The sequence below is a fragment of the Schistocerca piceifrons genome, chromosome 1 (assembly GCF_021461385.2).
Source record: "Schistocerca piceifrons isolate TAMUIC-IGC-003096 chromosome 1, iqSchPice1.1, whole genome shotgun sequence".
NCBI classification, from domain to species: Eukaryota; Metazoa; Arthropoda; class Insecta; order Orthoptera; family Acrididae; genus Schistocerca; species Schistocerca piceifrons.
Window position 1 is genome coordinate 649,618,533 of NC_060138.1, and position 22,280 is coordinate 649,640,812.

General features: G+C 43.6%; 1 protein-coding gene and 1 pseudogene across 1 annotated transcript in view; one reads left to right on the forward strand and one right to left on the reverse strand.

Annotated features, from left to right (window-relative positions):
• LOC124760964 (cadherin-89D) overlaps positions 1-22,280 on the forward strand; it is a 192,138-nt gene that overhangs the window by 68,692 nt on the left and 101,166 nt on the right. Inside the window, exons 8-9 of the mRNA XM_047249109.1 lie at positions 8,199-8,510; positions 14,589-14,859. Of these exons, the coding sequence (XP_047105065.1) occupies positions 8,199-8,510; positions 14,589-14,859 (583 nt within the window). The remainder of the gene's footprint in view (positions 1-8,198; positions 8,511-14,588; positions 14,860-22,280) is intronic.
• Positions 11,497-11,614, reverse strand: LOC124719719 (annotated as a pseudogene).

The following is a 22,280-nucleotide window of genomic DNA, read 5'->3' on the forward strand; positions in this document are numbered from 1 at the left end:
ATTCCTAAAGAACTTAAAGACCAAAATTTACACAAAAATTGCCAAAATAAATATTAAATTGAATGTTATTATTAGGTATATTACGTGACATTGATTTGGGGAGTACACATGTGGAATTAGGTTAGTGACAGGGAATGCATTTGGAAAACTGATGTATTTTTATTGATATTTTAATTATTTAATATTAATTAAAATATCGTTTATTAGGAGAAATTATCTGTCTGAACTGATTTATTTTGACGTCCTGATTCGACTGAGAAAGATGTTGCATAAAAAGGCTGTTTTTTTTTAAATAAGGGGAACAGTACTTTCGTATCAGACTTACTGCGATTAGCTATTGGAAGCTTTCACTCATAAAACCTACTATCTCATGAGAATAAATGTTTGCTCTGACATTCAACAAATTTTAACTACGTTAGGCTCAAATTTTTGAAACGATTACTACTACTACCCTTCTTGAATATTGGTGTGACTTGTGCAACTTTCCAGTCTTTGAGTACGGATCTATCGTCGAAAGAGAGGTTTCATATGATTTTTAAGTATGCGCTATTGCATCAGCATACTCTGAAAAGAACCTTATTGGTGGACATTCTGGATCGGAAGACTTTTTTTTATTAAGTGATTTAAGTTGCTTCACTACTCTGAGAATATGTGCTTACAAGTTACTCACGTTGGCAGCTGTTTCTGATTCGAATAAATCTTTCAAGGGGCTGTTATTTCATTTTATGTCCTGAAAATTCATTGGACGGCAGTATTGGACGGTATGTTGCAGGCAGACCAATTGACCGGCCATTAAACTCTGCTTTTGAAATCAGGCCCACTACATCTCCCTCAAATAACTATTCACATGTCTGCACCGGTCTGTTCCAGTGCTCTCGTTCATGTACATCCGCAGCTCGTGGTATAGTGGCTAGCATTGCTGCCTCTTGATCTCGGAGTCCCGGATTTGGTTCCCGGCGGGGTCGGCGATTTTCACCGGCCGGGAACTGGTTGTTGGTCTTGTCCTCCACTACCATCATTCGGGAAAGTGGTGAGAGTGGTCATTGAAAAGATTTGGACTGTATAAGGTCGCTGATAACCGTGCAGTTGAGCGCCCCACTAACCAAATATCATCGTCATCATCGTCCAGAGGGTCAAACGTCGGGTCTTTTGTATTACCATCAGACACATTGCCGATATACTTGCGGAGACGGATCTGCTCAAGTGGTATGATAAGCAAACTACCACACGTAGTTTCACTGTGTCGCTGCCCAACAACAAATCAAAGCGAGCTGTTTACGTTGCCCCAGTGCCAAGGAGTGGTTTTGGAATAGTCAATAAATATACGATGCCGTACATTAAACAATTAAATGTATGTAATAACATATGATATGAAAATAGTGTAAATTTCAGCACTTCACCAAATACGAAAAACATCTTTAGTCCGTGACAAAGTGATTAAAATCACAATTGTGATGAGTCATGTCATTTAAATGTCAGACTGCATGGGTACACGAAGTGGAAGGATGACATACGTCATATATGGGTGAAATAAATGAGTGGCTCCTACTCATTAGTATACTATATAAACTGTTTTTAAAAAATAGTGCAGCTTGTACTAGAATGCTTATGGAGGATGAAGGAATGTTGTTAGATTTTACAAACTGCGACATCGAAAGTGATAAAGTAAGGTGCAGCACGGGTGGCTGCAGGCTTCTTTCACTCTCAGAAGGATGTTTCAGATATGGTGTGTAAAGGGAACTGGAAGAGGCTTGAAGAAGCGTCAGTATCTCACGGAAGTCTAAGTACAAAACTATATGAACTGGTTTTCAGCATTAGTGCACGAATATCTTTCACTTCTCTGCAGAGCTAGAATTGTAAAAATTAGACATCAGTAATTCTGCTAAGACTTCCGGATTAGACGCCGTGGTACTATTCACTAACGTTTCGCCCCGTCTGCTTTATATTAGTATTCAGAGAGGAGAAACTAGCAACTGCGGAGAAAACTCAAGGAATCGCAAATTTGTAGTGACGTACAAGCTGTTTACAAGAGAGCATAATTCGTCATCTGATGCTGAATGCTTATGATGTTTCTTGGCGAATGACATGAAGCCCATGATCGATAATTAGAATTAATTCCTTTGTGGAAAATAGTCTTCCATATTTTATTTGTTCGTATTCTGTTTTCCTTTCTATTAAAATTATTATCATATTTATAACTTAATAATGCTTCTCTGTGCAAGCTGCCATGGTAATGTGTTGTCCTTGTTTAAACGCTAACCTCATGAAATATTGTTTCATGGTCTTTACTCTAAAGCAATTCCGGCTACGGTCAACTTAATAATTTGCCCAAAGAGACAGTTCCCCTTGTGTTCGGATAAATAGATCTTAGTAGTTCTCTTCGTTCTTGGCCACAACTTCGCTCAATCTTTTGCACACCAGCTTTCATCAAGCAAAGACGTACGTCTAGTAAAGATACTAGGAAGTTATCCATTATCCCCTGCGAATGTTACCAGAATTTTTCCAATGCGATCATCGCACAGAAAAACATTTCTCTTTGATGGCTTTACCCTTGATTAGTCTTGGAAATCTTTCCGCAAAAGGGGACAAAACGTTAATAAATAAGTCTATACCTTACCAATAGCCTCTCAGGGCGGAAATATTGATAGAAGTGAACAGCTGCTGAGAAAGCCTGCAGTGCATTATTGCTAGCGCATATGAGCAAGTACACTCTATTTGAAATTTTTGCCTTTGTCAGAAGAAACACTAGAGTTGTGCAAGCTTATGACAGCAGGGCTGGTTCGTTGCAATGTGGCGCTTTAACAGAGGCTCGCGGCGGTAAGAGAGGCAGATTAAGTTTCGTAATTGCGTCTTTGGACTCGCAGGCGACGAACCACTAAGCACGTGCTGTTCGCGACCGCAATCACTTCAGTCGTGCCCCCTGCATAGCAGTTACACAAGTGGCGGGGTTGCTGCTGGCAGGCGAAATGAGGCGCGGGTCGTGCTGGGAGGCTGGCAAGGCGTGCCGAGTCGTGACTCGCAGCCGTCACCCGGCCGCCCAGCCGCTCTGTAATGTACCCGCGGCAACGCTCGTTCTTCTCTAATCTGGGAAATGTCACGAGGTCCAACACAGTTGCAGCCTTATTTGCGACAATTTTACAAAATACATTACTTTTATAAAGGCACGTGAGTGGCTGATCAGTGCGTTGAAACTTTAATTTGGTCTGCGTTGTTACCAAGCCTCAAGTAAAAGAAGGAACCTGAAACTGATTTTTCTAGGCGCTTCTTTGTACTATCTATAGAACGACCAAGAAATGCTGCGATGCACTTGGAGGGATTGTAGAGGGTGTCTTTAGGAAAGAATCGAGGATAGGAATATGTGTCTGGAAGCGTCATCCAACGACGGTACACAGCATCGAAATTGTGTTCGCCGGCGCCTGTTAGTAGGCCACCCCTTCGGCAGCAAACGTGACCTTGTACACTGACGGACCGTAGGCAGAACGTATTGCAATGTTTTTTGCTACTCATTGATCGCGACTGATGACCACGATCGCCAGTGGATAAGATAGAGCTAGCTTCTGCGTAGAAATGCCTTATCTCGTATGAATGCCATGCTGTGTTGCCCTGGTGGATGACAGTTTCAAGCATTAGTTTCCATCTCCAGTTAATTTTTATCCTGGAACCCATTAAAACCCCCAGTATATATAAATATTGAATTTCTTTCTGATGGTTTAACAAGATTTCCATTTGTTACGTGCTGCACCGCTTCTTTCACTGATCTGTTGCTCCATTTCAGTCGATCTGTCTTCCTTATAACCTTATAAACACTCCCCTCATGTTTGTTCATGAGGAGAATGTATATTAGGAAGAAAGATTATTCATAGCCTGTAATCATAATGACACGACTATATGATAACAAAGGTATGAGAAGCATGGAAACAGAGAGAAGAGGTATGATGACGAATTCGCCGTCTTAGCCTCTGCATACTTCGCTATCTTAACCGCAGTCGACATTTTGGATACATACTTAAACATGCCCCCGATCTTACAGGATAATTTAATTAAATCGTTGTTAAACCATCAGTAAATCTATAAGGCTTGAGATGAATTAACTTATATTCATTACTGTAAACCTATTACTTACATAAAATTTATTTAATCCGTAGAAAAAATTGTTACAAAAACAGCGTCCACTTCCAAGCTTCTGTTTTCAATTAAAAAAAATTGACCAAGCGAATGTGGTTCAACAGACATGCCTGCAGAGCTCGCTAAGGAAGAAATACCATAGTGCACTTAGCAGCATCAGTAAAGTTATCGGAGAAATTCAACGTTCGTCATCTGGGACTCCTCGTTAACTTAAACGACCTTTCCCCTATTGGGATCCTATCTGAGCTATTGTGATTCATACACCTGCTTCTTTTTTGTGCGAAGGTTCCTTTAGTTTTCCTATCGAGAGCATCTATTTTTCCTAGTTATGCATGCTTCTACAGCCTTGCATTTGTAATCTAACCATTCCTGCTTAGCCATTTTGCACTTACCGTTATTCACGTCATTTTGTAAATTGTATACTCTTTCGTCTGCTGAATTTATGGCATTTTTTCCTTTCGTCTACTAATTTCAGTATCTCCCGTGTAGTATTAACACCAAAAGCAGTTTACTATTTTATTCAATTTATTTCAAGAGATTTAAGAAACTGATGGTTTTTCTTTGTAAGATGGTGTTATTAATACTTTCTTGTTTGCACGCTACAACTGTATTTCATAACGCAACTGAAAACTAATTTAATTGTGAAATACACACCTCCTTTGGTAATGCATAATGAAATCACTTTTTGATACCATCGCTCACACTAGATAACATTTCCTATATCGTTGCATCAACAGAAAACTAATTTAATTGTGAAACATACATCTCCATTGGCAATTTATAATGAAATCACTTTTTGATGCCATCACTCACATTTGATAACATTTCATAGATCATTGCATCAACATTTTTGCTCAGGAAATAATGTATGATAGGGCTCCATCGCATTTTTAAACTCGTAATCACTGGACGTTCAAAGCATCTGTGGAGAATACAGGCGCAAGCTGATGCGAAGGAGCGTGACCAGAGTTTTAGAAAACATGTTGTTGAAGATGGAATTTGAGAATCACATCGATCTGTAGTTAGGATATGCCGGTGACCGTTGTCATGAAGGAGAAGATTGTCTCTAGACATAAGTCATCTGTTACGGTCTTTGTCGTTGTTTCGCTACCTTTTCAGTCACTGCACTGTGCCAGTCTCCATTTTGCGTTTCATCACTCTCATAGTAGCGTTCCGAAACCGGCCCATTCAGATTCCTAAAGTAAGTGAAAAGGACCATATACTATAGGCCTGAACGACTTCTAGATCGGAGAAATCGTAGTCCACCATTCTGATCACTGCCTTTGTTTTCTGTGACACTCATTTCGTCCCCTGAGACAACATATTCCAGGAAAGCATCTCCTTCAGCATGAGCAGACATCTGTCTTGTGATTGAAGCTCCCTGTTTTCCGTATTTACTTTCTGATATATGGCTATAGAAATACGGTTCTATATTTTGCAAACAGAAACTCTGTTTGTGAAATACCCAAAAATGTACGAACGCTATTGGATTCATTTATTTTCTACGACCTTCCAGCATGCTGGAATAGCTGTAGGTCATCAACTACTGTTAATCAGTACAACGTAAAACCATCCAAAGTTGCAAATTTCACTTTTCTTATTTACTTGATGACTAGTTTCGGACCGGAACCCATTTTCAAATCGTAATATAGTCAAAAATAGTACTCCCGAAAATGCAAAAACGGTATCAAACGAACAGTTAACAGTGCTGTAACTGTTAGCTTGCATATTTTTGACATGGATTTTGGATTTTCTGAAATAGCGTTTTTGACTGAGTTACGATAATTTGAAAATGGTTCCCAGTCCGAAACCGGTCATCGTGTGAATAAAAAAAGTGAAATTTGCAGCAAAGGGTGGTTTTTCGTAATACCCATTTATTTTCTGCCAAATATCACGTAAAAAAGTATATTTCTAAAGATGCAAAATTTCTTTACGTGTTATTTGACAGAAAATAAATGAATCAAGTGACGATGGTGTAACTTCAAAAGAGAGATTAGTGTTTGCTCAAAGCAAAACAGTATTTCCATAATTGTATGCGAACAGACCTCGTCTCATGTTTGGGATTGATTATCCTAGTCACTCAAGATGAATAAACTTTAAATTATTTGAGAACTTCCGTATCAACGATAGGAGTGGGTTCGAATTTCTGCTGACCGTTACTTGTAATAAACCCAACAGTCCTGCGAATTACAACGTCGGAAAGCCACACAGCATCATACCGTGCTGGGACAACCGGAGAGCAGATGAGCAATGACAGACGTAGGCCTAATTTTAAGTGCATCTATCCACGTCACTTAAGCTGATAGAACTACAGCTATACATTTCCAGTACTGTTACATGAATGTGTCAACATTTGGTGTCCCGCGCTCACATTTTTCAGTTTGTACTCTACGGAAAACACAGCTGATGGCGTTGTCATCAGTATACACTACTGGCAATTAAAATTGCGACACCACGAAGATAACGTGCTACAGATGCGAAATTAAACAGACAGGAAGAAGATGCTGTGATATGCAACTGATTAGCTTTTGAGAGCATTCACACAAGGTAGGCGCCGATGACGACACCTACAACGTGCTGACATGAGGAAAGCTTCCAACCGATTTCTCATACACAAACAGCAGTTGACCGGAGTTGCCTGGTGAAACGTTGTTGTAATGCCTCGTGTAAGGAGGAGAAATGCGTACCATCACGTTTCCGACTTTGATAAAGGTCGGATATTAGCCTATAGCGATTGCGGTTTACCGTATCGCGACAATGCTGTTCACGTTGGTCGAGATCCAATGACTGTTAGCAGAATATGGAATCGATGGGTTCAGGAGGGTAATACGGAACGCCGTGCTGGATCCCAACGGCCTCGTATCACTAGCAGTCGAGATAACAGGCATCCTATCCGCATGGCTGTAACGGATCATGCAGCGACGTCTCGATCCCTGAGTCAACAGATGGGGACTTTTGCAAGACAACAACCATCTGCACGAACAGTTTGACGCCGTTTGCAGCAGCATGGACTATCAGTTCGGAGACCATGGCTGCGGTTACCCTTGACGCTGCATCACAGACAGGAGCGCCTGTGACGGTGTACTCAACGACGAACCTGGGTGCACGAATGGTAAAACGTCATTTTATCGGACGAATCCAGGTTCTGTTTACAGCATCATGATGGTCGCATCCGTGTTTGGCGACATCTCGGTGAACGCACATTGGAAGCGTGTATTCGTCATCGCCAAACTGGCGTATCACCTGGCGTGATGGTATGGGGTGCCATTGGTTACACGTCTCGGTCACCTCTTGTTCGCGTTGACGGCACTTTGAACAGTGGTCGTTACATTTGAGATGTGTTACGACCCGTCACTCTACTCTTCATTCGATTTCTGCGAAACCCTACATTTCAGCAGGATAATGCACGACCGCATGTTGCAGGTCCTGTACGGGCCTTTCTGGATACAGAAAATGTTCGACTGCTGCCCTGGCCAGCACATTCTCTAGATCTCTCACCAACAGAAAACGTCTGGTCAATGGTGGCCGAGCAACTGGCTCGTCACAATACGGCAGTCACTACTCTTGATGAAATGTGGTATCGTGTTGAAGCTGCATGGGCAGCTGTACCTGTACACGCCATACAAGGTCTGTTTGAGTCAATGCCCAGGCGTATCAAGGCCGTTATTTCGGCCAGAATTGGTTGTTCTGGGTACTGATTTCTCAGGCTCTATGCACTCAAATTGCGTGAAAATGTAAACACACGTCAGTTCCAGTATAATATTTTTATTCAATGAATACCCTTTTATCATCTGCATTTCTTCTTGGTGTAGCAATTTTAATGGCCAGTAGTGTAGTTGCCGCTCAGGTAACAAAGGTGATGATATCTATTGGCATACACAAACAGTGTGTTAAAGCACACGTTTATCTTTTACGGAAGTAGTAACTGCCTGTAGCGTTCGCTACGTGTGGTATACTGCAGGTACTTTCAGTTTTTAATATCATTACAAGCTGAATAGCTGTTTGTGTAATGGCAGCGTAGCTTCTGCAAATGTTTTGTGCTGGAGCGACGTCAGCGGTTGTTACGTTGTCAGGGCGAGAACGCAGAGTTCTGGTTCGAGCTGGAGGACCATGAGCAGGCGTTCTCGGTGGAGGCGGACTCTGGCTGGCTGACGGTGCGCGACCAGAGCAAGCTGGACCGCGAGGCGCGGCCGTCACTGCACATGTCGGTGGTGGCGCGCGAGAAGACCCCCAGCGTGGCCGCCCCCGACGCCGCCGCCGCCAGCCGCGTCGCCGTCGAGGTAACGCTGCTCGACGCCAACGACAACAACCCAGCCTTCCAGCCAGACAACCTCTACTCCTTCTCCGTGCGCGAGGACGCCGCACCAGGGACCGTCATCGGAAAGGTAAGGTCTACCAGGCACTGCATGTCGCTTACATCCCCCCTACGGCGCGCTCCGGGCTTCTTCATTGCAGGTTGCCTATCTAACGTTTTCCAGGGACAACTAATATTTGATTTTTAATGCTGTCATAATCTACTCATTAAGAGCCATAATCTTATGTTAAAAGATTAACACAGTAAGACAAGTGCTTGAATATAGTGTGGCTCACTGGTCTGGTGCAAGTCATCACATTGGACAGCACTTCGGCGACCTGCATGTCTACAGCAGTTACCCGACAGGGGGAAGGGGGCCTGCAGTTTAAAATGGAATCCGAACCACCTGTCGTTTCTGACGAATCTTCACGTCCTTGAGAAGTGAAGCCTGAGTTAAAAGCAGACTGAAAAATTGAAGATCCGGCAGGGTTTCGATCCCGTATCCTCTTCGTTTCCTGTCAAGCGCTTTAACGCCTTTTTTTTCATTTTGTTCGTCACTGTTCTCGTCATTTTATCTGGGTGGACGTCACATGACACCCCTTCAACTTCATCATTGAATAAATCACTAAGTTATTTTGCATAGGGTAGCCAACCCTCTGACCGAACATAATGATCTTCCGTAGCGGAATGCAATGTGCGTGTACCTCTAGACCATTATGTCCGACAAGTATCACAGTAAGAAACTGTGAATAGGTCTTGGGGCAGTGTAAGTCACGGCAGACTATATTTTTCCAGTACTTGAGGTTGAGAGCACTTAGCAACTTCATTAACACTTTCAACTTAATTTCTGAACTTTCTCTCGCTGACACATTTAGCATCAGGTACAATGTATGTCCACAAAGTAAGTTCCGTTTGGTTATATAAAACAAACATGTACAGATACAGAAAAAATGTTTACTGTACAAAAATCTACAGCTGTTAAACTACTTTTCTACATAGCTTCCGAAATTTTGTAGGCACTTGTCATAGCGTGGCACAAGTTTTTGTATGCATTCTTCATAGAAGGTTGCCGCCTGTGTATTCAACCATGTGTAACATGTTCTATCAGCTCGTCATTGTCGTTGAAATGTTGACCACCAAGGACAGATTTTAGGTGTAAGAAGAGATGAAAGTCGCTAGGAGCGAGGTCCGGGCTCTACGGATGATGATCAAACGCATCCCAGTGAATTTCCCGTAAGAGTTGTTTGGTCACATTCGCCATGTGAGGTCGGGCATTGTTGTGAAAAAAAAACACCACCTTTTGACTGCAATCCTCAGCGCTTGTTCTGTATTGCGCTTCTCAGTTTCTTAATGGTCTCGCAGTAAGCATGTGCATTGACTGTTTGGCCTCGTGGTAAGCCTTTTCTGTCCCAAAAAACGATGCACAGGACTTTTCGAGGTGTCAAGATTTGCTTAGGCTTAACCTTCGTTGGGGATGTAGTGTGCCTCCACTCCATTGATTGCCGTTTTGTTTCAGGGGTGTCGTACGATACCCAAGTTTCATGCCCCGTTAATATTCGAGAAAGTAAACCATCGCCTTCTTCGTTGTAGTGTGTCAAAAACTGAAGTGCAGTACCCATCCGTTGTCTTTTTTTGTGTTGTTCAGTAAGAATTTTGGGTACCCAACTTGAGCAAAGTTTTCGAAATTTCAGTTTTTCAGTAACAATTTCATGAATTAGTGATCGTGAGATTTGCGGAACTTCCATAGCAAGAGCACTAAGTGTAAACTTACGGTTGTGCTTAATCTTCTCTTCAGTTCTGTGAACTAGTTCATCAGTAACCACAGACGGGCGTCCACTTCGTTCTTCATCGTGCACTGGATCACGTCCTTCACTGAACAGTCTGACCCATCTTCTAACCATTGAATCACTCATAGCATTTTGTCCGCAAACCTCGCAGATTTGCCGATGAATTTCCTTTTGTTTAACTTTCGTTGCATTTAGAAAACGAATCAGAGATCTGATTTCACACGCGGTGGAATTTTCAATTACGGCTGACATAATAAAGAAGCCCTTCAAAGCACACGTCGGCAGCAGTGATCTGAAAATGGCGTACATGTCTTCTCCTTTAGTCTGAGTAACGGCGGCGCATGCTCGGGGTTAGCTGTTCCTAATGCTACCCAACCGGTGCCAAAACATGCACCTACCCTCCCTTTAACCCTCAATCCCATTGTGCTGCCAATTGTTCACAAACCCTAAATTTACGTTAATGTTAAGGACACCACTCGCACATATACGATGACGCCGATCGGCAATACACACAGTCTGGCTGCATCGTGCTAGACTGTGTTTGGTATAATTGTGTTGGCAAAAAGAGTTTATAATCGATAATATTTGTTGAAGGTCGAGTGTACGTAGACACACACGTTAGAAACTGTAAGAGTAAATTATTTCTGTTATTTAGAATACATCTAGTTAGATTTTTAATTTGTGTTAAATGATGCTTAACGATAGTGTAGACTGTGTTTCCATGTCTCTCTAACTCAACGATAAATAACGAATCAATACTTTCGATTTGATGCTGTATGGCAACAAACCTAAAATACTGAATAAATCAATATTTCGATATTCAGCTTGTTACATTGGACTTCGTGTATCAGGCGCTACTCCCAGAAACATTTCCGTACTGCAACTGGTTTCCTTAAAAAAAAAAAAAAAAAAAAAAAAAAAAAAAAAAAATGAAAAAAAAAACCAGTCGTGCACTAGAGGGATAAAGCGATTGCAGGCGAACAGTTTCATTACCAGAAAATCTGTCGACGCCCACACGCTGATAAGCTCTAGAAATGGCTTTTTTCATCAAAGTAAAAGTCATTTGCAAGTGAACAAATCATTACTCATTGCACGCCGTCTTCAGGCCCGAGTGGCCTACCGGGACCATTCGACCGCCGTGTCATCCTCAGCTGAGGATGCGGACAGGAGGGGCGTGGGGTCAGCACACAGCTCTCCCAGTCGTTATGATGGTATGCTTGACCGAGGCCGCTACTATTCGGTCGAGTAGCTCCTCAATTGGCATCAAGAGAATGAGTGCACCCCGAAAAATGACAACAGCGCATGGCGGCCTGGATGGTCACCCATCCTAGTGCCGACCACGCCCGACAGCGCTTAACTTCGGTGATCTCACGGGAATCGGTGTATCCACTGCGGCAAGGCCGTTGCCTCTCAGCGCTCATTGGAGAAAATTAATTGATCATTTGCAGTTCTATTGAATCTCTCGTTAGTTAAACTCTATTACCATTTCATTAAGGAAGTAGTTGTAATAATGAAGATCGTATAAGATATTTGTTCTCATCGCATGCTCCGAGCTAAAAACTTAAGAGCTCCCGGAATTTCCCATATGATGTGTATACCGATATCACAACCACTTAAAATCATATCCATAGATTTCCACGTCATGCTTTCCTCACTTACCTGTATCCTTCCTTAACGTAGTAGTGCCGCTGTGTGTCATTCCCGTGATGGAATTCTTACTTTCTTCAACTCTTCCCGTCTACGACATCACTACCGTATTTATGGCTGCAGAAATACTGACGAAACCACTGTAATCGAAGAATTGCAGAAAATCAGGTAGAGGTGCCGGATATACACGACATCAGAGAAGAGTGATATGGCGCTTGGAAACTCCTAGGGGATGTTCAGTCGCATAATTAGAGAGAATTCTCTTCCTCCGTGAACAATTGTGTATCTGTTGAGTGTAGGTGACGGTAATGGCTGTGCGTGTAGTATAGTGTCATGTTAATGTAGCGCAGTGATTATAGAGAAGGGCTGAGACCCGGTGCCGACGCGTAACCCACTCCTCTCGAATACACACCGTGGGGACCGCCGGACTCGAAGTTCCCATCCGACGGACGAACCACTATCGACAGGGCCATATCCCCTCACTTTATAAGACATCGCTCACAGGTTTGCAATGAATCCAGAATATTCACATAAAGTCTGGATATCAGGAATTTTGTGTAACCACATCTACTCCACTAACCGGCCAAAAACTGGTGGTGAAAATTTCTACCGCCACCAGAATTCGCATAGGCGTACCTCCGAGTCGAGAGCCACGGCACAGTCGTACGTTTGCGACCTCGACTACATGAACGGGCATTCGTATCCGCGGAGGTGACCGCCAGCTGATCCGGACATCGTAGAAGCGTCTAATTTTAGCAGTATTCGTGCAGGAAATATTCGCAAATGTGTAGCAAGCAGTCTACGATGCGATAGTCAACACATTGCAGGGCGACTTCCATAACCTAGATAGTAGCCAGCTCAGTGTTATACAGGGTATCACGGTGCACACACGCATCTAATGATACCTCAAGCGTGTAGCATGATTCCTATAGTTGTGGCATATCGATGACAAACATTTATGCAATGTTCATTCAAGTATTTCTTTCTTTAAATGCATTGAGGTTAGCGGATGAATCACAATAACGCTGATAAACGTTGGGCTCCATTTTTCAAATTTATTTGTTATATTTACTATTTCTCTTTGTGACAGGCCTGAATGAATATTGAATATCATTTCACTCGTTTCCTGTCTTTGTCAGGTAGTATTTTTTTATGACCATTGTCCTTACGCCATGCTACATGACTGCTAGTGGTATGCGATACTTTGTAGACATACTGGACGTCCCCATTGATAGATGGTCGTGGATATATAATCATGGCTCCTTAATGCCACTGTGTGATGGCTCCACACCGACTCGTCTCACTGCGCCTATTTCATTTCACTGCCATATGTTGTGTCAACGGTAGAGTATCATATGACCTCCTGGCACCAATTCTAAACTATTTAGAGTATTCCATAGCGAACAGTCTGCTTCTTTAAGGAGTCGCTAATTCACTGAATATCTAAAGAATTTCTACACCTTCCTAATATCGTGTAGGGCCTCCGCAAGCACGGTGAAGTGCCACAACACGATATGGCATGGACTTGACTAATGTCTGAAGTACTGCTGGAGGGAATTGACACCTGAATTCTACAGGGCTGTCCACAGATCCGTAAGAGTACGAGGGGATCGAGATCTCTTCTGAACAGCACGTTGCAAGGAATGCCACATATGCTCAGTAATTTTCATGTCTCGAGAGTTTTGTGGCCAACGGAAGTTTTTAAACTCAGAAGAGTGTTTCTGGAGCTACTCTGTAGCAATTATGGACGTATGGGTTGTCGCATTGTCCTGCTGGAATTGCCCAAGTCCGTTGGACATGGAGAGATGCAGGTTATCAGACACGATGCTTACCTACGTGTTGCTCTCACAATCGTATCTAGAGGTATCAGCGGTCCCCTATCACTCCAACTGCACACGCCCCACACCATTACAGAGCCTGCACCAGGTTGAACATCCCGCTGTTGGCACGCGTAGTCCATGGATTCATGAGGTTGTCTCCATACCCGCACACGTCCATCCGCTCGATGCAATTTGAAACGAAACTTTTCCGACCAGGCAACATGTTTCCAGTCATCAGTATCGCTGTTGACGGGCCCAGGCGAGAGGTTAAACTTCGTTTCGGGCAGTCATCAGGGGTACACGAGTGGGCCTTCGGCTCCGAAAGCCCATATCCAAGATGTTTCGTTGAATGGTTCTCACCCTGACACTTGTTGGCCCAGCACTGAAATCTGCAGCAGCTTGTGGAAGGGTTGCACTTCTATCACGTTGAACGATTCTCTTCAGTCGTCGTTGGTCCCCTCCTCGCAGGATCTTTTTCCTGCCGCAGCGATGTAGGACATTTTATGTTTTACCCGAAACCCCACTTCATCGCTACCTCGCTCGTGAACCGACTATAACGCCACGTTCAAACTCACTTAAATCTTGATAACGTGCCATTGTAACAGCAGTAACCGATCTGACAACTGCACCGGACACATGCTGTCTTATATAGGCGTTTCTGACCTCAGTGCCACCTTCTGACTGTTTACATATTTCTGTATTTGAATACGCATGCCTAAACTAGTTTCTTTGGCGCTTCAGTGTATTTTGTGTGAGGAGGTTATCTCTTTGTGTTTATATTTCGCCCCGTGGATCCAAACGACTGTTTAAACGTTGTAGCGTCCAGAGACCTCCAATACCTGCTGGTGACAGTGGTACTCAAATTTTTGTCTTGGTGTGCCTCGCGCAGAGTGTGACAGCGGTGGCGGGTTGCAGGTGTGGGCGACGGACGTGGACCTGGGCCGCAACGGGCAGGTGGTGTACGCCGTGCAGGCGGCCGGCGGCGGCAACGGCAGCGGCGGCGTCGCGGCGCCCGCCTTCACGGTGGACGCGCAGAGCGGCGAGGTGGCCGTGGCCGCGGGGGCGCGCCTCTCCGTGGGCCGGCACGCGCTCTTCGTGGAGGCCTCCGACCAGCCTGAGAACCCCAGCGAGCGGCGCTTCAGCATCGCCGTCGTCTCTGTGGACGTGCTGCCTGTCGGCCGCGCAGGTCAGCCACGCTCGCTTCTCTCCAGTAGCCGTCATTATGAGGGGGCCGTCATAATAAAAAGACAAGGTGGTGATGCTGTTAGCCCTTCTACACACATACACCCTTCGATACCACACATTTTACCAACGATAGTCAGACTTGGTGGAGACACCGAAGTCAGCATTTTGGCAGCTGAGGAAACGTTACAGCTCGAAATTCGTCACATCGTCATTCTGCAACGCAATTGTTTCCTCATCTCAGGAAACAGGACGAAGTCTGTGCCCAGTCAGAAGAATACGGTGTTGAGTCACAATTTGATAGCTCAGAGAAACAGCATGCACACAAGAATTTCGTTTATCCGGACCAGGTGGGACCGGATGCAGTCTGGATTGCCGGAAGTCCGAATAATCCGGAAATATGATACTAAATGCAAAAACTCCGTTATGTGCTACAATACAGGGTGTTCGGAAATTCCCATTACTAACTTCTAGGAGTCGTGAAGGGAGGAACCCGTGTCCGGAAACGTTCCGTTTCAATTTGGATGTTTAACTCATCCATTTCTGCTTGAGGAATTTAATCAGGCGTGTCACAGTACAATTTTAGGCAACAGTTCGACAGGAAACATAAAGAAACATCCATTTACCACTTTTGATTCCATTAACACTTAAACATTACGTGTTTACGTTATCCCAGAACAAAAAGGAACCCAGCGTACTGTTAAGTACAGAACAGTACTGATGCATTTCAACAGCGGTTCGATGTGGCAGTTACCAGAGTTGTTACAGACGTATCTACGAAGCGTATTCTGGTGCACACTCTCCATTCCATCTGGTGTCTCGTCAATTTCTAGTGCAGCGGCCAGAACTCGTACCAGCAGACCTTCTTCTGTTTCTACAGGAGTCTCGTAAATTAAACTTTGCCTCCGACCCCACAAAAAGTAGTCCATAGCAGTTAAATCCGGTGATTGGGGTGGCCATAACATAACAGTATTACAACAGAAACCGTTGTAATCATGTTACAGCCTGATAATTCAGCACGTTAAGCTGTACACGTTTGTATACAGGCTGATCGGAATTTTCCAAACTTCCAAGACTTGAACAGGAACATATGTCCGGAAGGCTAAGTTCTAAATTAGTCACCAGTATAAGAGACACGCAATTGTATTAGAAAATTTCATTGACTCTTTTACATGTCACTGAAAGTGTGCGCCATGAGAAGCCACTTTGCGTCCAGATGTAGCACGTTTTCCGGCGGGTTGTAGCGGATATCGGAACACCATCCACTTTTTTCTCACTGAACCAAACGAATGATGCATCAACCAGCGTTTTATTTTCAGCTTTTTTTTTACTATATCGCTGTTCTGCATTCTGTCTTTAGTCGTAATTCCGAAACAGAAGTCTTCAATTTTCGTTTCCTATTCCAGACTGGCATAGTCGATGCCCCTACCACCATATTCTGCGGCTATGGTCTTCAGCAGTTCACCTTTGTCTATTCTGTTTAGTATTTCCAGCTTTTTCCCCTTCGAAACACCAACTTTCTTTCGCTTCGAAGCCATATCACTCACTCACACTCAAAACTCGGAAACAAAAGAACAATACCTGTACAACTTCTTAACTGTGTAAGGAACAGAGCTACGCTGACCATTGTAACGGCAGCTAGAAGCGTTGGAGCGGCCATCTATATGCTGCCTGCGGTGCCGATCAGCAGCTGTATATACCGCGTCATACCAACTGTGTACTGCAAATTTCCATTTTAAAGAATAAAAGAAAAGGAAATAAGAAATGAATCTGGAAAAACACGAAATCCGGATTAATGAGGGTCAGATAACGAGGTTCTTATTTATACCTCTGACTTGTGTAGAATCGGTAATATGCTCCTGCAGCGGTTTTCCCCGTACGAGCATATTCTTAAAGCGTCCGAAAATGTTCAAATGTGTGTGAAATCTTATGGGACTTAACTGATAAGGTCATCAGTCCCTAAGCTTACACACTACTTAACCTAAATTATCCTAAGGACAAACACACACACCCATGCCCGAGGGGGACTCTAACCTTCGCCGGGACCAGCCGCATAGTCCATGACTGCAGCGCCTGAGACCGCTCGGCTAATCCCGCGCGGCTGAAAGCGTCCACCACGACCAGTTCCACAAATCACAACTTAATTGTACCCTATGACGCTTACGTCATCGGCTTTTTGGCGGTGGTGATACCACGTGTAACCGCTGCATGCTTTGCTCCTTTGTCTCCGGGTCGTACTGTTACACACTGCCCTCAGACAATGCTGCAACGTTTCCGCTGTTGCTTTCTGATGGCGGATTTTTTGAAAGGGTATGAGCAGTCCCTGTATTCAGCGAGCAAGATCTTCAAAACTGATCCACCACTGATTTTTACTTTCTCCACTATGCCGGTCTTTCAGCACCAAGGCCCCCCTTCTCTTGGGACTCCCCGTTCCTCAGAAAAAGTTACTCCGCCGCTTGGTTCTTCGTCATTCAGTGTCTGTGCTATCTAACCACCGTGAGGAGGACCTGCTTAGCCACAATTTGGGAAGTTTTTGGCGGAACGTTTCTTTTACTCGACAGTGGAGTATCTTCCTGGCAGACTGAAACTGTGCCATACCGGGAACTCGTACACTGGTACGGGGAATATTGCCTTCGTTCTGACTACGCTGTGACTAAGCCTGTAAGAGGTATGCGCTATATGCGCTGCCTGAAACAGGCAAGGCTTAGGAGAGTCTCTGACCAGAGAGCAGTATGTAGTTAGTTGTTGCTTGTCGCTAGTCTGCAGTAGTCTTGAGTAGTCTCTGTGAGTCGGTAGTCGGCGCGTGTCTGCGCTTGTCTGCAGTCTGCTCTGGTCGGGACTCTGGAGGATGATTATTATTGTAGAAGGTAAAGAAGCAGCATTGTGCATATCTAGTAATGTATGTTAACTGTCATCCAATTTCTTTTAAAAAAATGCACCAATAATAGTTTTTATAATATAAAGTATTTTTTTTAAAAAAAGCATTCATTTCAATTTAAAGAATATATCTAATGGATAATTATTCCTTTCATAAATCACAAAGCATAGGGCAGCATTGCACGGAGCTGTGCCGAAAATTTTTTAGGTAGGAGCAGATATATTCGCAGTTTTTATTGAGATAAGAATTTTTGCTTTTTTATTCAGAGTACAGGGTCATGGCGCAGCGCTGCTGTCGTCATAAAATTTACCAGGTTACTGAATTTTTTTTATTATTTTGTGGTTTCGGAATTTTTCTGTTTCGAACTTAACATTAAATGAGAAAAGAGTTTTGTGGGTACATTGAATGTGAATGCATTTCTGCACGAAGATAATAAATGGGAGCCAATTTTGTTCAGAGGTTACAATATTTAAAATTCATTTAATTATTATTTCTGTGGGGAGGTTACACTTGGTTCATAGTACATTTTAATAATTTTGTGGGGAGGTTACAAGCCATTTCTACGGCGTCTACATTATTGCTGCACTAATACCCCTGGAGGAATGGACTTCTTTGGTGTCATCAGTATTCTCATTGGTTTGATGCAGCCCGCCATGACTTCCTCTCGTATGCCATCCTCTTCATCTCAGAATAGCAATTGCAACCTTCTTCCCCAATTATTTAAAGCAAGTATTCCAGTCTCTGTCTTCCTCTACAGTTTTTACCCTCAGCTGCGCCCTCTAGTACCATGGAACGAGCGAGGTGGCGCAGTGGTTAGCACACTGGAATCGCATTCGGGAGGACGACGGTTCAATCCCGTCTCCGGCCATCCTGATTTAGGTTTTCCGTGATTTCCCTAAATCAATTCAGGCAAATGCCGGGATGGTTCCTTTAAAAGGGCACGGCCGATTTCCTTCCCCATCCTTCCCTAACCCGAGCTTGCGCTCCGTCTCTAATGACCTCGTTGTCGACGGGACGTTAAACACTAATCTCCTCCTCCTCCTCCTCTAGTACCATGGAAGCTTTTCCCCTCATGTTTTAGCAGGTGCTATCATCCACTCACTTCTTCTTGTCAGTGTTTTCCATGTGTTCCTGTCCTCGCCTATTCTGTGGAAAACCTTCTCATTCCTTATCTAATCAGTCCGCATAATTTCCAACATTCGTCTGTAGCACTACATGTGAAATGCTTCGATACCCTCCTGCTCCCGTTTTCCCATAGTCCATGTTTCACTACCATACGATGTTGTGCCCCAAATAATATTCTCAGAAACTTCTGCGTCAGATGAAGGCCTATGGTTAATACTAGTAGACTTCTCTTCTCCAGGAATTCCCTTTGTCAGTGTTAGCCAGCTTTTTATGTTCTTCTTGCTCCGTCCATCGTGGGTTAATTTACTGCTTAGGTAACAGAATTCCTAGACCTCGCCTACATCGTGATCCCCAATTCTCATGTTAAGTTTTTCGCTGTTCTAATTTCTGCCACTTCTCATAATTTCGGCTTTCTTCGATTTACTCTCAATCCATATACTTTACTCATTAGACTGTAAATTCCACGCAGCAGATCCTGAAATTCTTCTTCTCTTTCACCGAGGATAGGAATGATAGCAACAAATCTTGTCACTGATATCCTTTCACCTAGAGTTTTAATCCCATTCTTGTGTCCTTTTATTTCCGTCATTGCTTCTTCAACGTACCTGTGTAGACTGAACAGTAGGCACGAAAGACTACATTCCTGTCTTACACCCTTTTTAATCCGAAAGCTTCGTGCTTGGTCTTCCACTCTTATTATTCCCACTTGTTTCTTGAACGTGTTGTATATTACTCGTCTCTCCCTATAAGCCGGCCGCGGTGGTCTCGCGGTTCTAGGCGCTCAGTCCGGAACCGCGCGACTGCTACTGTCTCAGGTTCGAATCCTGCCTCGGGCATGGATGTGTGTGATGTCCTTAGGTTAGTTAGGTTTAAGTAGTTCTAAGTTCTGGGGGACTGATGACCACAGATGTTAAGTCCCATAGTTCTCAGAGCCATTTGAACCATTTTTGAATCTCCCTATAATTTACCCCAATTTTTCTCAGAATTACAAACATCTTGCATCATTTTAAATTGTAGAACGCTATTTGCAGGTCGACATATCCAATGAACGTGTCACGACTTTTCTCCATTCTTCTTTCCATTATCAACCGAAACATCAGAAGTGCCTCTCCAATGCCGTTACCTTTCCTAAAGCCAAACTGATGGTCACTTAACACATCCTCAGTTTGCTGAAACGCTGGCCTTTCAGCACCAAGGCCTTCCCGTCTCTTGGGACTCCCGCTTCCTCAGAGACAGTTACTCCGCCGCTCCTTTCTTCGAAATCCAGTGTTCTCGCACTTGTCGACTCTTGCTGTATTAGGAATTGTGTCGATGAAGCTTTTCCGAAGGTCTGAGGGTTTTCGCCAACGGGAATAGCCGTTTCGTTGCCACTTTCCCCAGTGATTTTGGAAATCCCAATCGAATATTATTTATCCCTTCTTCCTTTTTTTGTATTAAGTCGTCCAAAGCTCTTTTAAATTCTGATTCAAATACTAAATTCTCCATCTCTTCCCTGTCAACTCCTGTTTCTACTTCCGTCGCGCCATCAGACAAATCCTTCCCTCATAAACGCCATCTACTCACTCTCTCCTCTGAATTTAATAATGGAACTCTCATTACATTCTTAATGTTACCGTCCTTGCTCTTAATTTCACCAAAGACTGTTTTGAATTTTCTGTATGCTGAGTCAGTGTTTCCAACAATGTTTTCTTTTTCGATTTCTTCAAAAACAGATATTGCAGAATAATAGTTTACCCACGGCCCTGGCGTTCTTATGTGAAGTTTGGAGAATAGGAAAGCGATGTTGGGAACAGTGAAGCTGTGTATGAAGCTCCTTAGTCATGTGTGGATAGCTGAATCGTAAGAGCATTGCCCTCGAAATACAAAGTTCTGGGTTCGTGTACCAGACTGGCACACAGTTTTAATGTTGGAAAGTTTCTGTAAACATTGTTACGCTTGTATCCGAGTTTTAACTGTTAGTGTGCTGTGCTTTCGAGCCTGACTTGGGGAACCAGTCCCGTTTTAACCCAGACGACAGCGTAAAAACCACACTCAGACCGCCTGGTGCGTCAGTCGTCAACCCGTCGGTCGCTTGAATTCTATCTGTGACTGGCGGACCACCCTCCTCAGCATGTCAGAGTGTCGCACGCAAGGCCAAGCGACCGGGTCATCCATCGCCCGAATGTAGTTGACGAAACCGCAGCGATTTAAAAAGGTGAGAGATACAAGGAATTTTGTAATTTAAAGTGTCACATAATCTCGCGGAAGTAAAATTAAAAAATACAGATAGGTAAATTACTAATAACGTCGGCAACATAAGAAACTATTTTTTAAGCGAACAGAAATGTTGTTCTCTTTCACGTTCCTGTTTCTTTTATAGCGGCTCGCTGTTTCGTCGCCTGTTACTTAAACGTGAAAAGCGTCTTTATCTGTGCTGTTGATCTGGCCTCTCGGCTTTCTGCTCCATTAGCTCAAGAACCGGTAGCGGGTTTCTAGGCACCCCGTCTAATCAACCGTGGCCTAACGTAATGAGCCTTTAAGCAATATCGTGACCGAGGAGAATTGAAAACTGGTCCTCATTCTTGCCGAATCCCTAAGCCTGTCGAGAAGCATTAATATTAATTGCGTATTATATTCTGCCTGTGATACTTTTGGGAAAAACTGCTAAAATTAGAGTTCGTTAGTAGCTTATAAAGAGACTGAAATTCCGTTTTGCTCGTTGGCTGGACAGTTAACTTCCAGTTCTACTTTTATCAAAGGTCACTTATAATCATAAGAGTAAGCAAGGCGGCACTTGTATGTAGCAGCACCGGAGCGTTACATGTCAGGCCGTATGTCGCAAGAAACACAAGCAAATAAAAGTCATAATTCTAAGTAAAATCCGAAGATAAAAGGGAATTTCTAAAATGTAGCGTCAGCCATGACTGTCGTATAGTAGACGGGAGACATGTCTTTGAATCAGCTCTGCACCAAGCAGAAATACGCCATTTTAGTGTCGGTATACGACTTTCGGATGACACGGTCAAGTATTTTCACTTGCTTGTTAGTGTGATGAGAGATTCCCGCAAAACGAGAGCTTTCAACCAAGCTTCTACGTTAACATCACGTTTTATTATCTTCTTCTTTTGGTGGGAGGGACAAGCTCATTAATATAAGAGACACGTTCAATATGTAATGCAAAACATTTTTTTTCTGAAGCAGTTTGGTTTTATTCAGGATTCCAATGCACCTTTTATTCTCCACTCTTTGGCTACAAACCCCTATTTTTCAACATAAAAATGTCGTGTGACGAGGGCCTCCCGTCGGGTAGACCGTTCGCCTGGTGCAAGTCTTTCGATTTGACGTCACTTCGGCGACTTGCGCGTCGATGGGGATGACATAATGATAATTAGGACAACACAGCACCCAGTCGCTGAGCGGAGAAAATCTCCGACCCGGCCGGG